Source organism: Nanorana parkeri, unplaced genomic scaffold, assembly GCF_000935625.1.
Source record: "Nanorana parkeri isolate BGI_ZX_2015 unplaced genomic scaffold, ASM93562v1 scaffold185, whole genome shotgun sequence".
NCBI classification, from domain to species: domain Eukaryota; kingdom Metazoa; phylum Chordata; class Amphibia; order Anura; family Dicroglossidae; genus Nanorana; species Nanorana parkeri.
Window position 1 is genome coordinate 1177789 of NW_017306453.1, and position 14419 is coordinate 1192207.

The 14419-nt window shown below is 43.0% G+C and overlaps 1 protein-coding gene across 2 annotated transcripts in view; it reads right to left on the reverse strand.

Moving 5' to 3' along the window:
* GALNTL6 (polypeptide N-acetylgalactosaminyltransferase-like 6) overlaps positions 1 to 14419 on the reverse strand; it is a 996922-nt gene that overhangs the window by 806596 nt on the left and 175907 nt on the right. Inside the window, exon 4 of one of the 2 annotated variants that reach the window (XM_018555137.1) lies at positions 7158 to 7178. The exons of the other annotated variant lie outside the window; for it this stretch is intronic. Coding sequence (XP_018410639.1) covers positions 7158 to 7178 — 21 coding nt within the window. The remainder of the gene's footprint in view (positions 1 to 7157; positions 7179 to 14419) is intronic. 2 annotated transcript variants of the gene reach the window in all.

Sequence of the window (14419 nt, forward strand, 5' to 3'; positions counted from 1 at the left end):
TTATAGAGAGATTGTAGCCTACTCCTGAAGAAGCAGGTCTCTGTTAAATGCGTGGAGAAAAGTTAATTGTCGTCCTCCCACTGGATTGCAACATGAAAAGAAAACTGATATGTAACATACTGTAAACAGTATTGCTAATACTAAGATAATATGTGGGAGGATGCGGCTAAATCCAATGTTTCTAAATTGAGATAATTTTAAAGTACATGTTTTAAATATGTTTAACTAAAACTTGTTATATTTTATACAAATATCATTTTGTGATCCTTGGAGTACCTTAAAAGTCAATTTTTTTCTTCTCTTTTGTATAATAATGATTACTGGGATATAGTACTCGCCCTTATGCATGCCTCATTGTATGATGATAGCCTATTAGCTTAGTGAGTGAGGAGAAGCTCTGTTGACTTCCATCATCCAATCATGTGCAAGCAAAGATACTGGTTTTTTTTTTTATTTTCTTTGCACGCAATTGGGTATTCTTTGCGAAGTGAATTTTCACCAAATTCACTAAGCTAACTGAAAATTCCCTTTCAAAGTGAAAATTGAACATGTTCCACTCTTTATAGGGTTGTTCACAAACCCGCCGAAGGCAGCCGAGTGAATAACCCACCCGAAGTGAAGTGAGCCGAACACTGTTTGGCTATTCACTTCAGGCTTGTACGGCTGATTTCAGCTGTACATCATGTTCGGCTGAGCCGAAGTGGAGAAGGACTTCATCTCAGCTGAACTAACATCTGGATCAGCTGAGCCGAAGCTCTGGCAGCTCACTCACTACCGTTTGCCCCTATTCACATTGGGGTTGAATGCCGCCGAGCAGCATTTGGCTCAGCTATTCTGCTCAGTACATCAGTGGTACCTAAGCTTCGTGGTACCTAAACTTCGGGGAAAAAAGTAGAAAAAAAGGTTTAAAAATGTAAATAAATAATAAATGTTAAAAAAAGAAATATTTTAAAAAATAATAATTAAAAAAACAACAATTGGACGAGACCTGCTAGGGTCTTCTAGCAGGTCCCAGCCAATGAATAACAACCGGGCGGAGCCAATCATGACATCATGGCCGGCTCCGCCCAGTTGTCATTGTTTAATGACAGTTCATTATCCCCAGGTCACCTGGGGACGCTGATCTGTCATTGCAACTGGGCTTCGGCTGCCGCTTTGGCTCAGTCAAGCCAAAGCATACGCCTTTGGCTTGGCTGAGCCGCATGGCCACCTTCGAGAGCTGTACGGGCTATAGTGAATATCGTGGCAGCTGAAGCTAGAAGAAGGATCAGGCGGAGCTATGGCTGATCCTTCAGCTAGCTTTGTGAATAACCCCCTTAGTATTGGAAATTCCATTCAGATCAATAAAAAAATCCGATCCTAAAAGTGAAACTAAACTCAGGAGCAAATCTTAAAAAATGCATTCAAGTTAACAAAAATGTATGCTATTTGTGTATCACTCAGCTGTAGATCCTCAAATCATCTCTGAATTCATGCTGACACTGTCCTTCCTTCAGTAGGGTGATTACTTTTGTTCCCCATGGTCCCTGTGTGTGTTTTAAAGTAGCCACCGCTCCAAGCTCACTCCTGTGATGGATTATAATGCCACGTTAAGTTTACTAATTGTATTGAAATTATAGTCTATCACAGGAGTGAGCTTAGAGCAATAAGGTTAAACACTGATAAGGTTAACCACTACAGGGGTTTTCTAACAGTACAATGGAAAATTATTCAAACAGTTGCTTGGCAGAGCTTTCCTGTGCAGCTAACTTTCCGCTCTATTCCCTGAAGTTTCTGTTCACTGGTGGGCTCTCACATGCCCTCAGGTTCAACAAAGGCAGGATGAGGAATAAAAACCACATACAAGAAAATCCTGCAGAAATATGATCAATAACATTTCATTGTTGATAAAGGGGAAATAAGGTTGTGGTGCATTGCTGTCTCAGTTCACTCACAAATGGGTCACAAGGATCTCTACATTACCTTTCTTATGCTATCAATATGGTAACAGATTCAACAATTATCTTGCCTCAGAGATTCATGCTCTGGCACCAACTGCCAGAGAATCACACACCTGTTTTGTGTTGCAGCACCATTCATTTGGAATAGTTCCCCAATAAACAAGTACAGTAGCCTGCAAAGCACCCATGCTTAAAAGAACCACAGCATATTTGTTGTGAGTTGTGCGCTGCCTTAAAAACATGGTGCAGGTTCAGTTTTTTTTTACCTCTGCCACATGCAGGCTTGCAATTTAAAATGAACATGCTGCCTTTACACAATGCATGAAAAGCACAATGCACTGCATGTTAATGGCCATGCATTAGGTTTAGGTACAATTTCAACCTGAACTATAGGAAAAAGAAAAAAATAGAAAACCCCTTCCTTTATAGTTCTGACTAAGCTTCCCGAAATCTGTCTGGTGCCTACATATCCAGTCCATGCTCACCTATAACACATCACTCATTGGCTCCAGCATCCAGGGGTTTCTGTGGTTTTCCTGGTCCTGCAGATTCGGTCACCTGTTCTACGCTCTCAAGAGTGCTCAGAAACTTTGTCCTGTCATCAGCATTGGTGCCTATTCCACTCCACATCCTTACATCCCCGTTGCCATCTCCAGAGGTGTGGGACAAGAGAGGTATGGGTATCCCCCTTATCAGCTCGGTCTCCAGCCAGGTACATAACAGTTAGATGGCGGACACTTGCTGTGTACACTCTGGGGTCTATTCACTAAGCTGCCGTAGGCAGCCGAGTGAATGACCGACCTAAAGCGAAGTGAGCCGAACGCTGTTTGGCTATTCACTTCAGGCTGGTACAGCTGATTTCAGCCATATATCGGCTGAAATCAGCCGTACATCAGGTGGCTTCGGGTCGGCTGAACATGCTCAGCATGTTCGGCCGACCCGAAGTGCAGAAGGAGTTCGACTCAGCCAATCCAACATCTGGATTGGCTAAGCCGAACCTGCGGCAGGCTACTTGCTGCGGTCTATTCTTATAGATGCCGAACAGCAGTGAGTGAATAGCTCGGCTGTTCTGCTCGGTCCCTCTGTGGTACCGAGCAGAACAGAAAAATAGTTTAAAAAGTAGAAATAAATAAATAGAAAACTATTGTGCAGAGCTAGCAGTGACAGCTAGCTCCGCCCAACTGTTTTCTATTTGCTGGCAGTTCTGCTGCCGTCAAAAAAACGAAAAAAAACTCTCCCGGTCGCTCCGGGAGTCTCCCGCACCCAGCCGCCAAGGAGAGAAACACTGCTTTTTCATTTTTTTTCTTTATTCTGACACAGCCGTTTCAGAATAGAAAAAACATTATAATTTTTGGCCATAGGAACATAAACACATGTATGAAGCTGAACTGACTCTCCTGTCTAATTCAGATATGGAACAGGTGACGTAAAAAATCTGACTGCCTTTCACATGGATCAGTTAAATGGATATATTTAAAAAGTAAAATTAACATACTTATTAAAAAAAGACAGTAAAATAAAATGTGTTTTCTTCTACTTCACTAATACTTCAATATAAAGATTAACTATTCCTCATGTATTGTGCTGACATAATCTGTAATAGACCCGTCAGATCACAGCCTTCCCTCTACAGTTCAAAGTTCAGACTCTTATGAAGAACATGTAATCTACCATACGTCAAAAGTTATCCAAGTGACACTCACACAGATGTGAATTTAGAATTCCATAGCTCTGTAAAGGTCACCATATAATAAGTAATCTGTCTTACAGTTTTGATTTGTAAATAATGCAGATTAAAAATGTTCAGAAAGGTCAAATCACCCTGATCTATAGTGACAGAAGAAATATAAATTGTATAGATATTAGTGTGTAGGTTTTTATTCTGAAAATGCAAACAATGACACTTTCTAGCTCCCTAGATTTTTGTAACAAAAGGTTTTATGTATTATGGATCAAATACAATTTTCTAATTAACAGTTATTTTTTTTAGTTTCATCACATGGAAGAATTCATGGAAATAATTACATTATGTAGAAATATTTAGAAAATTATTGGATGCTTTACATTTGTACACTTTTGATAAAGTATGCTTATTGCTCAGAAACCATGTAGATTTAAGAATTACTAAATTCTCACTTTTCAAAGTGGATGTTTGCTTAGCATACTGGAAAAGGTGACACTCCATTCATGTCAGTCATCCAATCATATTCAAGCCAAATCTTGTTTTTTTTTAAATGTACTTTGCACATGACTGAGTAGTCACAGTGAACACAGCTTCATTATTTACTAAGTGAATATTCTCTACTCCTTAAGTAATTTAACAACATTGATCTAGTAGATCTGGATCTGGTGCAAGCCAGTGTTGATAAAACACCCCTTTTAACTATAATAATTATTATTTTAACAAAAATTAGTTTGCAATCTATTTTTATTAATATCAAGAAGTTGGTTCATTACCCACTCACTAAACAGGAAGTATTAAGCCATCTCTCTTATCTGTGGCACTGGTGGTGCACAGAAACCAGGTGTCAGTATCACCAGCATCAAGCTGGTGCTTTGAGGGGAGCCAAATTATTTTAGACCCACTTGTTAAACCACATGTCTAATGCTGAACATCATATGGTTTATAACAGCAAAACATGAAACTATCACACTTGTGGCATGTGGGGTGTTTTATTACACAATCTCCCTTTAAAAAAACAATGTAAATACTTACTTCTTCTGCTTCCAACACAATGGAACGCCGATCCATTGATTAGGAATGATCCACCAAAGTCTTCTGGGGAACCAACCAACACTTGCAGTAGTCTTGCTCTCTTTCGTTCCCAGCAGCACTCACAGATTCCTCCTGTCAATCTCCATGTCACTACACAGAGGTAATTATTTACATTACTTATTACAGGAAGCAGCTTAACTTTAATTTGCAGGTTGACACCAGGGTCATTTCAATCCAAGTAAATTAATTTACTAATTTCTAATAGTAAGTGGTAGGAGAAAAGCCAAGTGCTGACAGATAATTTAATTTAAATGATATGTTCACCCAAAATTGTACACTATTGAAACCATAATATGTTTAAAATTATACTTACTTTTACAGTCTGGAAGTTTAAAGGAGAACTGTGGGATAAGTGTTTTTCCCCATAGTTCTCCTAAGGGTCACGGGAGGACACAAACTATCGTCCTCCCGTCACCCAAAGCTCAGTATATCGCGAGCTACAGCTCGCGGTATACTGAGATCGCCGCAGCCGGGATGGATCCCGACATTACTGTCGAGATCCATCCAGCTGCATGATTGACAGCTGGCTCTGGAACACTGTGAGCAACTAGGCAGGTTGGTCATCTATCAAATTTTTTTTACAGAGATAGACTAACATTTTGGATCTTGTAAAGTGTGGTTCAAACTCAAAGGGAATAATAGGTATATGAGTAAAGCTTTACTCTGTTTGTGTTTCTGCCTTTTGTTAAATAGCCTCAACATGTTTCTAAATTTAATTAAAGTATAAATGATCTAATTTCCATTACTCATTTGTATTGCACTTCCTTCATTAGTTGATATTGTTCCCACATCAGAACTTATAATGTGTTTGATATCCACTAGCTATTTATTTTAAATATGTACAGCTCTAAACCAACTTGGAAGAAGAAATATCACTGATATGAGGCAAACATTGGAGATGCAGCATAATACATACCTGATTCTCAGTGCTGTGTCAGTGAGCACTCATCTATCTTGCTCTTCACTTTGGCATTGGAATGTCCCTCTGTGTCTTCACTCTGATGCAGCTGCATTAGACTGTATCACACATTAAACTCCCCCCTTTGTTCTGGGGCGGGAGGGGCCATCATGGTGCAGTGAAGTCAATGGCACCGCAGCCACACCCCATGCATGCAGTGTGGTCTCCCACACCGTAGCGCTAACACTCTGGAACGCACTGTAACTGGTGTGAATAAACCCTAAAACCCAGTGTCTTCTATTTACACTGTGGCTCCTCTGACTGCTGTAATCTTAAAGGGTCGTTTACACCTTTGCCCAGAATGCAAGGGATAGCATACACAAAGTCTCCTTGGGTTTTGGGGTGGGAGGGGGTGTTTCAGTGCCATTCATGTCATCGGCTGCACAAGAACACATGGTAACACAATGCCCTGCATTTAAGTGTGCTGCAATCACAAACAATTGTGCATGCACTATTTTTGTGTGGTTTTGTGTGTATGCAGTTCCATTGAAATGAATGGCACTGCCTTGCCCCTCCCACCCCAGAATGCAAGGAGACTTTGTGTATGTGATCCCTTGAGTCAATGGCATTACTTTTTTTTTTGGTGGGGGGAAGGTTGCGGATGGGGTCTTAAGAAACAGGGGGCATACAACATTTTGCTATTGGGCCCTGTGATTTCTAGTTATACCCCTGCACGGGTCCTTAGACTGCTGGAGCACAGAGGAGAAGAGGCTGCAGGGACCAGTCCAGCAGCCAATTGAGACCAAGGATCAGGTGAGTATATATTTCCTAATTTTGGCCCCTAGACCAAAATGAGCAATTGAACCTTGCAGTGCAAAGGTCAAATTTTACATTTCCTGGTTTTCTTTAATCTATTCCAGTATAATATTCAGAGTACAGGGCTGAGGTAGCAGTGTTCTGCTTGAATACAGATACAATTATATTATTAGTAGGGGTAACTGGTGGATTTTTACATTAGTAGTTCTTACAATTGGAAATCAAGACTGCTTCAAGACATTGCAATAATAAAAAAGTGGGCCCCCTTTAGGAAATACATTTTTTTATTCCAGAAGCAGATTGTATAAAAAATGTAGTATAGAACAATGAATAATAATTTTACATTTGTAAAGTCGGCTTTCTTACATGTTAAAATTTGAGAAGAAACCTTTTATGTCTGGAAATCCCATGTGTACATTAGCGTATTCCATTTGTAGAACATAAACAACATGGAAAAGAGTCTGGACTTAACGCACCAGGCTGTCGTGGAGGGGGGTCAGGCTGAGGAGGGGGGGTTGGAGCAGCGGGAACCGTTACAAAAACTAGAGGCCATCACCTAAAATTGATGGAAAAAAAATTCCAGCACAAGGGGCGAAGGGGGTTCTTCACAGTAAGATCAGTTAGGGTCTGGAACTCACTGCCACAGGCGGTGATTTCAGCAAATAATGTGGAATTGCTCAAGAAACTTTTGGACGATTTCTTAAGGGACCGTAATATACAGGGGTACGGGTACTCCTAGAATGAGATCCTAATAGGTTGGACTTGATGGACTAATGTCTTTATTCAACCTCAAATACTATGTCAAATACTATGAACATGAACAATCAAGCTTTACTAGTAAGAAGTTTTTGGGTCTTCTCTCTTTAGTACCATTTACCTCATTATTAACATGTTGGTGTTGAAACCACTTTGGTAATTTTTGAAAAACACTGTCAGGGATACCGGCACAGGTGACCCCACACCTGTGCAGGTACCCACACAGGCAGACCAAACACTTATGACCACAATGGACAGGGCAGAATGTATTATATACAGTTTAATAAACAGCAAAACTAAACAACACCCAAAAGCAAACATAAATAAGTAACATCAACCAGACTACAAGCAGGTAATGGCAACAGGAGGAAAGGCAGGTAATGGCAACAAGAGGTATTTAGGACTGCAAATGGGTAAGCGGGCTCGGGACACAAACAGGGTACAGGACTGGTAACAGGACTCTGGACGGAAAGCAGGGTTCACCGGAACTGGGGACTCAGGGTTCAAGTTTCAGGAAACAGGAAACGATACTGAGCCATCATCCTGACTGCAGGGAGGGTTTAAATATCCTCCCAGGAAGCACCAGTTGATGGCTAAGTACTGGCAGCTGGGAAACACCCGCAGGTGAGCACTGGAGCTGCAGGTCTCAGCTCCTGCGCCACCTAGAGGCGCTCTGGATCCTAAGAGTACCACCTAGAGGCGCTCTGGATCCTAACAGTACCCCCCCTCAAGGAGCGGGCTCCGGACGCTCCACAAAAGTCCATCTGCACCACCGAGGTCCAGGGCCAAAGTTCAGGGACCAGCCAAGCACCCACCCCGCCAGGGTCAGGCATCAGGCCGAGCAGTCCACCACCTGGATCCGGAAGAAGTCTCCACAGGCCAGCAGAAGACCCAACAGAAAGGCGATGTGTACCAGGGTTCCGTAGGGCACACCCCCAGCACTAAGGAGCCTGGGTTTCAGCGGGCAGACCACCGCAATGAAACATGGGGGGCCACTAGGACCGACAGCGCGTTCAGCCAGCCACCCGGATCCTGGCAGCAGGCACTGGATCAGCGGAGGCGAAGAGCTGAGCAGCAGGTACCGGATCGTCAGAGACCAGGAGCCAGGCATCGGGGACGGGATCGTCAGAGACCAGGAGCCGGGCATCGGGCACGGGATCGTCAGAGACCAGGAGCCAGGCATCGGGGACGGGATCATCAGAGACCAGGAGCCCGGCATCGGGCACGGGATCGTCAGAGACCAGGAGCCAGGCATCCGGCACGGGATCGTCAGAGACCAGGAGCCGGGCATCGGGCACGGGATCGTCAGAGACCAGGAGCCGGGCATCGGGCACGGGATCGTCAGAGAAAAGGAGCCGGGCATTGGGCAGGGGATCAACAGAGACTAGGAGCTGGGCATCGGGCACGGGATCGTCAGAGACCAGGAGCCGGGCATCAGGCATGGGATGGTCAGAGGCCAGGCACGGGATGGTCAGAGGCAATGAGCTGGAACTCGGGCCCCGGATCGTCAGAGGCGATGAGCTGGAACTCGGGCACCGGATCGGCAGAGGCGATGAGCTGGAACTCGGGCACCGGATCGGCAGAGGCGATGAGCTGGAACTCGGGCACCGGATCGGCAGAGGCGATGAGCTGGAACTCGGGCACCGGATCTTCAAAGACCAGGAGCTGGGCAGCAGGCACGCAATCATCGGAGACCAAGAGCTGGGCAGCAGGCACGGGATCATCGGAGACCAGGAGCTGGGCAGCAGGCACGGGATCATCAGAGACCAGGAGCTGGGCAGCAGGCACGGGATCGTCAGAGACCAGGAGTCGGGCATCGGGCATGGGATCGTCAGAGACCAGGCACGGGATCGTCAGAGGCAATGAGCTGGAACTCGGGCCCCGGATCGTCAGAGGCGATGAGCTGGAACTCGGGCACCGGATCTTCAAAGACCAGGAGCTGGGCAGCAGGCACGGGATCATCGGAGACCAGGAGCTAGGCAGCAGGCACGGGATCATCGGAGGCCAGGAGCTGGGCAGCAGGCACGGGATCATCAGAGACCAGGAGCTGGGCAGCAGGCACGCAATCATCGGAGACCAGGAGCTAGGCAGCAGGCACGGGATCATCGGAGACCAGGAGCTGGGCAGCAGGCACGGGATCATCAGCGAGGAACAGGAGCTGGATCGGACAGAACATCATCGACAGGAACAGGAGCTGGATCAGACGGAACATCGACTGGAACAGGAGCTGGATCGGCATCGACTGGAACAGGATCGTCCCGAACAGGTACAGTATCGTCTGGACTGCCTAGAACCGGAACTGGATCGGCAGGAACGGGATCGTCTCCAACAGGAATGGGATTGTTTCCAACGGCAACGTCCCGAACAGCAACAGGACTGTCCCGAACAGCAACAGGATCGTCTCCAACAGGAGCGGCGAACTGGCAGGACTGGAACGGGAAAAGGCTGGACTGGTACGAACCCTGAATATCTAAAACGGTCATCCACAGTCTCATCCTCAGAGCAGTCACTACAATCCTCCGCCTCTGAACAATCAGTCCATTCCTCAAGATCCTCCAAGTCCGGCTGAGATGTAGCCAGGAGACGTGAAGATTCTTGCTGGGTGGCCTTGGGAACAGACGCAGCCGAGTGGCAGCCTGGAGCTGATGCTGGGGAAAACCAGGAGTTGGTCTGATTATGAGTAGCAGGAGTCACTGCGGTAGTCCTGGGCAACCTGGTTAAACCCGATCGGGACCTGGAGTGGGGATTAGCCTGCATGGACCATTGGCCAGACCACGTCTGGAGCAGGGGTTGGGCAAAGGTATCTGCACAAACCCCATGGTCAACAAGGAGCTGCACTGCATGGAAACATTCCAAGAAAGTATCCCGAGAACACGCAGAGTAATGCTCAAAAAACTCATCTGGATCATCCTCTAATAGCCACACTAGCGACTCATTTTGACACTGGAATACCTCAGAAAGCGAGCAGGTCCCCGTGTGGTTGATTTGGCCGTTACTTGGGCTCAGTAACAGCCAAATCCTGGATCCTCACAGTACCACCTAGAGGCGCTCTGGATCCTAACACACACTAAAGTTAACCCAGCAGTGAATTTTCAGTTTTAGATTAATTTTCTTTTAATTTACAGAATATACTTCAAAAACTTACTTTGTGTTTAGTTTTTCTGCCTAAGAATGCTCCCTTTTTGTAGTCACTGTTATAATTAACCAATATAGAAATTAAAAAAAACCTCTTTAGAATTCAGCCCACATTTTGTAAAAGGCTTGTGGGCTTGTAAAGCTGTAATCAAGGCAAACAGCTAAATACACAGCTTAAATACATACTGTATATGTAAACTATGTACTGTCAGATGAGTGATGCCTTGTTCTGTAAGAATGAAAGCGTCTAAACCAAAGAATGAAAATGTAATATTTTGCAGCTTAAAAGTCCTGAGATTGGGGAGCTGCATGAATTGTCTTTCTTTCAGGCTAAGTACATTTTCTGAAAGTACAGAAACATTTCTATTAGATTTGCCAAAAAGCAATGTGTTTTTAACTTTGTGTGCACCTTAACTATTAACAAAAATGTATCTTATTTGTGTATCACTCAGCTGTAGATCCTCAAATCATCTCTGAATTGGTGCTGACACTGTCCTTCCTTCTGGAGGGTGGCTACTTTTCTTCCCCATTGTCCCTGTGTGTGTTGTAAACTAGCCACCGCTCCAAGCTCACTCAAGCTCACTGGTCAAAAACAGGAGATCTGCCTAGGGTAACAATGCTGCTTCTCCATAGAGACTGTACAGTGGGTAAGTATAATGGCAGGATCATTAGGCCCAAAAAAAGCCTAACATTAGAAAACTAATAAAGCTACCTCAACTAAGGACTGGTAAGCTACATTATATTAAATGTATGTCCCTTTATTTAGATTAACTTTAAGAAATACAGTGGTGTCACTCCCCTGCTGCTTTATTATTGGACAACAAAACACCAATAATTTATCAGCTATGCTCAATCTGCTCTGCTCTCTCCTCCTGTCTGCATATTCCCTGTCAGAACATATGCGTACAGCAGAGCCTGATTATCTCCTAATGCTGCTGCTTCCTTTTCCAGCCTGAGTGCTGCTGTACAGGGGATAAGATGAACCTGATATTAAGACAGATTCAGGTACTTGTCCTAGTTGTATGTAAAAAACAAACCTGATTAATTTTAAAGAATGACACAACTAAATTAAATAGTGTTTTGTTTTATAACTGCTCAGTGTTCAGCTTTTAGTATTTCATTTCCCAGCACAAGGAACAGGGCTCACGGTAACCCTAGTACTAGACACGGTACACTATCCTTTGCATTTGACAGTAGGGTTACAGTGGTGTTATACATACCTTGTTCTGTATCAGGAATTTTTTTTAACTTGCTGAGAGTTTAACTTTGTAGCAAGTAGTATAGCATGTGTGCAAGGGTACATTACCCATTAAAAAGTGTAATAAGAATTACACATATATAATAACAACAACAATGATGCTGGTGGCAGCTTTTTGACAGTTCCTTGGCATATTAAATAAACATCACTCATTGTAGTTATAGTTTGCTATTTTATTGCTGTTCAGTTGTAAAATGTATAGTTTTATAAAGCAAGTACCGAAGAAATAGGTTTAAAGCTGAATAAAAGCACATTATTTTATTATCACTGTTCTTGAAAATTCTAAAGCAGCAGTGACCAATTTCTTTCTTTGTGGATGCACATAAAAGCAGAGTTGCATCACATCTGTATTTTTAGTTTACTGGGATCAGAGCATGTTCATCACGTAGCATAACAGGTTCCATATATTAGCATTTTCTGTAATATAAGTTCAGCATATTGAAACACATACACTCTAAACTTTCTGGATTACATTTCAATCAAACTTTGCCTTTTTATTGAAAAAAGAACTTGTTTTTTCAAGAATTAATCCAGATCAAACAAATATAAATTGCCCAGCAAAGTATTTCTTTACATTGTTTCTGAACAGCTGGATCCAACTCTCTTAGCTCCATTTTCCTGAGTTTCCTGTCCAGTATAAGATCTAAGATCTTTTGGGTGAAGTAGCCAGAGATTTGGACAGATGAACTGTCCAAATCTGGCCATTTAGTTTGTTCATCAAAGCTCGAACAGTTTAGGTTTGGGTCCAACGCATGATCACTCTGAACCTGAAGCTCATCCCTACTGCTGATCTCCTGCAGCCTATTTTCAGCCACTTTATGTCTACATGTAAGCACTCCAGTGATGGTTGCATAGCATTTTTTTAGGGTGGGTCTCCAGATGATGACAACAGTGGACCATACCTGGACACTGTAACCTGCAACAGCCACTTGTAGTCTCAAACAGAAGTATGTAGGACAGAATGAAAATGCAGGAGCACTATTCAGAGATAAGGACAGAGTGTTGTATCCCTATAACTAGAGATTATTGCAATAGCAGGCTGACTATTGCACCCCCCACACCCTGCTGTCAATCAGCAGAGAAGCGAACCTGAGTTTACAGCAGGCAGTGGGTGGGTGCAATAGCCAGCCTGCTATTGCAATTTGAAATAGTCAATAGCAGGCTGACTATTGCTCCAGCCTAGTGCCTGCTGTTTACATGCAGCTGACGTCTGCAGACGAATGGGGCCACGAGGGGCAGGGAAGGCTCCCCTTCACTGTTGGTATCGGTAATATCTAGGGTTGCACAGATACCAAGTACAGTACTCGGTACAAGTATGAGTACATGTACCGTTACTTTTGAGCTCCAAGACTACACTAGAGAAAAAGTTAGGAGGCAGCTGTCATTTGTAAGGAGCACACGGAGCTCCTGGGATTTGTACATCTCTGTTTTAATGTACGATTTTGTTTTTATAAATATAAATAAAGGGATGCACAGATACCAGTTTTGCGAGTACGAGTACTGGTACTTGCAGAGTACTTACAAGTATGAGTACTGATACATTTTTGTTTATTGTCATGTGACAGTTTTTCTAAAACAATACAGACTAATGATTTCAGGACAGTGGTGGAGGGCCAGAGCCAGGTCCCAGCTGCAACCGCTGCAACCCTGGTAGTTCTCATGAAAATGCCAAGTATCTGCACTGGTACTCGAAAAGTATCTGTGCATCCCTAGTAATATTGGTCAATTTAAGACCAATACTGATCATTTAAAATGTTATGAATATCGGCTCAGATTATCAGTAGATCCGATAATCGGTTAACCCCCAATGTGTTTGTGTGTCTGCATTATAAATGATATGTTGGTGGTCTTTTTTTTCTTTCTGAACAACTACAGAAATGTAAACTTCAATTCATTAAAAGGGCCTGTCATGTGGTCCATTACTTGTTTTAAACATGTATAAAGCGTATTTCCACTTTTGCAGCTAAATTGGGAAAACACCTATTTTATATTTGTTACATATTCCCATTCACATAGCATAAGCTTAAAAAAAAAAATCAAAAATGCTTTTTGCAGTTTAAATTGCTTTTTTTGGGGGATAAAGTTTATTGGCTTCTTAAGGGTTAAAATTTCTACATGCTTCTCCTTCTTTTGTAATGTTAGGATGGGCAGTGAAGGGTTAAAGAATGTACAACCCTTGCTTCTCCATTGTATACTAATGGAGTTAATGAGAAACACAATCCTCAAATTTCAGTCCTAAGGACAGATCACTGTGAATGTGCTCAGAAAATCCTGGATTCAGCCATGTTGCCTGCAGCAAAAAACCATCTTTTTAAATTATGTTTTGGTATGTTGTGGGAATAGGAACACATAGCAAACATATAGAGGGGTTTCCTCAAATTTCACTGCAAAAATGGAAAAACAGTTTAAGTCTTAGTTGGCACCAGCACAGTGAAGCTGAATCTATACAGCTTAACTAAGAATGACATCACTACTCCACAATTAGCATGTGGTTTGAGCATTGAAGGGTTGCCACTGCCTCTGGCAAGTCAAAGCAGGTCTTGTAATGGGTTTTGCAATTCATGATCAAGGTCTTTTACAAGGCATTTGGAAACAATCTCTTTAAATGGTCGGCACTGAATATGACAGAACCCATGTTTTGCATTTGAGACGGTGATGTGACACCTACATCAATAAATATTTGCCATGCAAGTTTGAAATGAAGTCTTTCTGGAACCAGCATCCTTCCAAAACAGTATCCTTTTCTGTTTTTTCCTAGTTTGCATCAATTATAATGTATCTGAAAATAATTCAAATAATGTGCAGATGCTGCATATAGAATTTGCAAATATATATATATA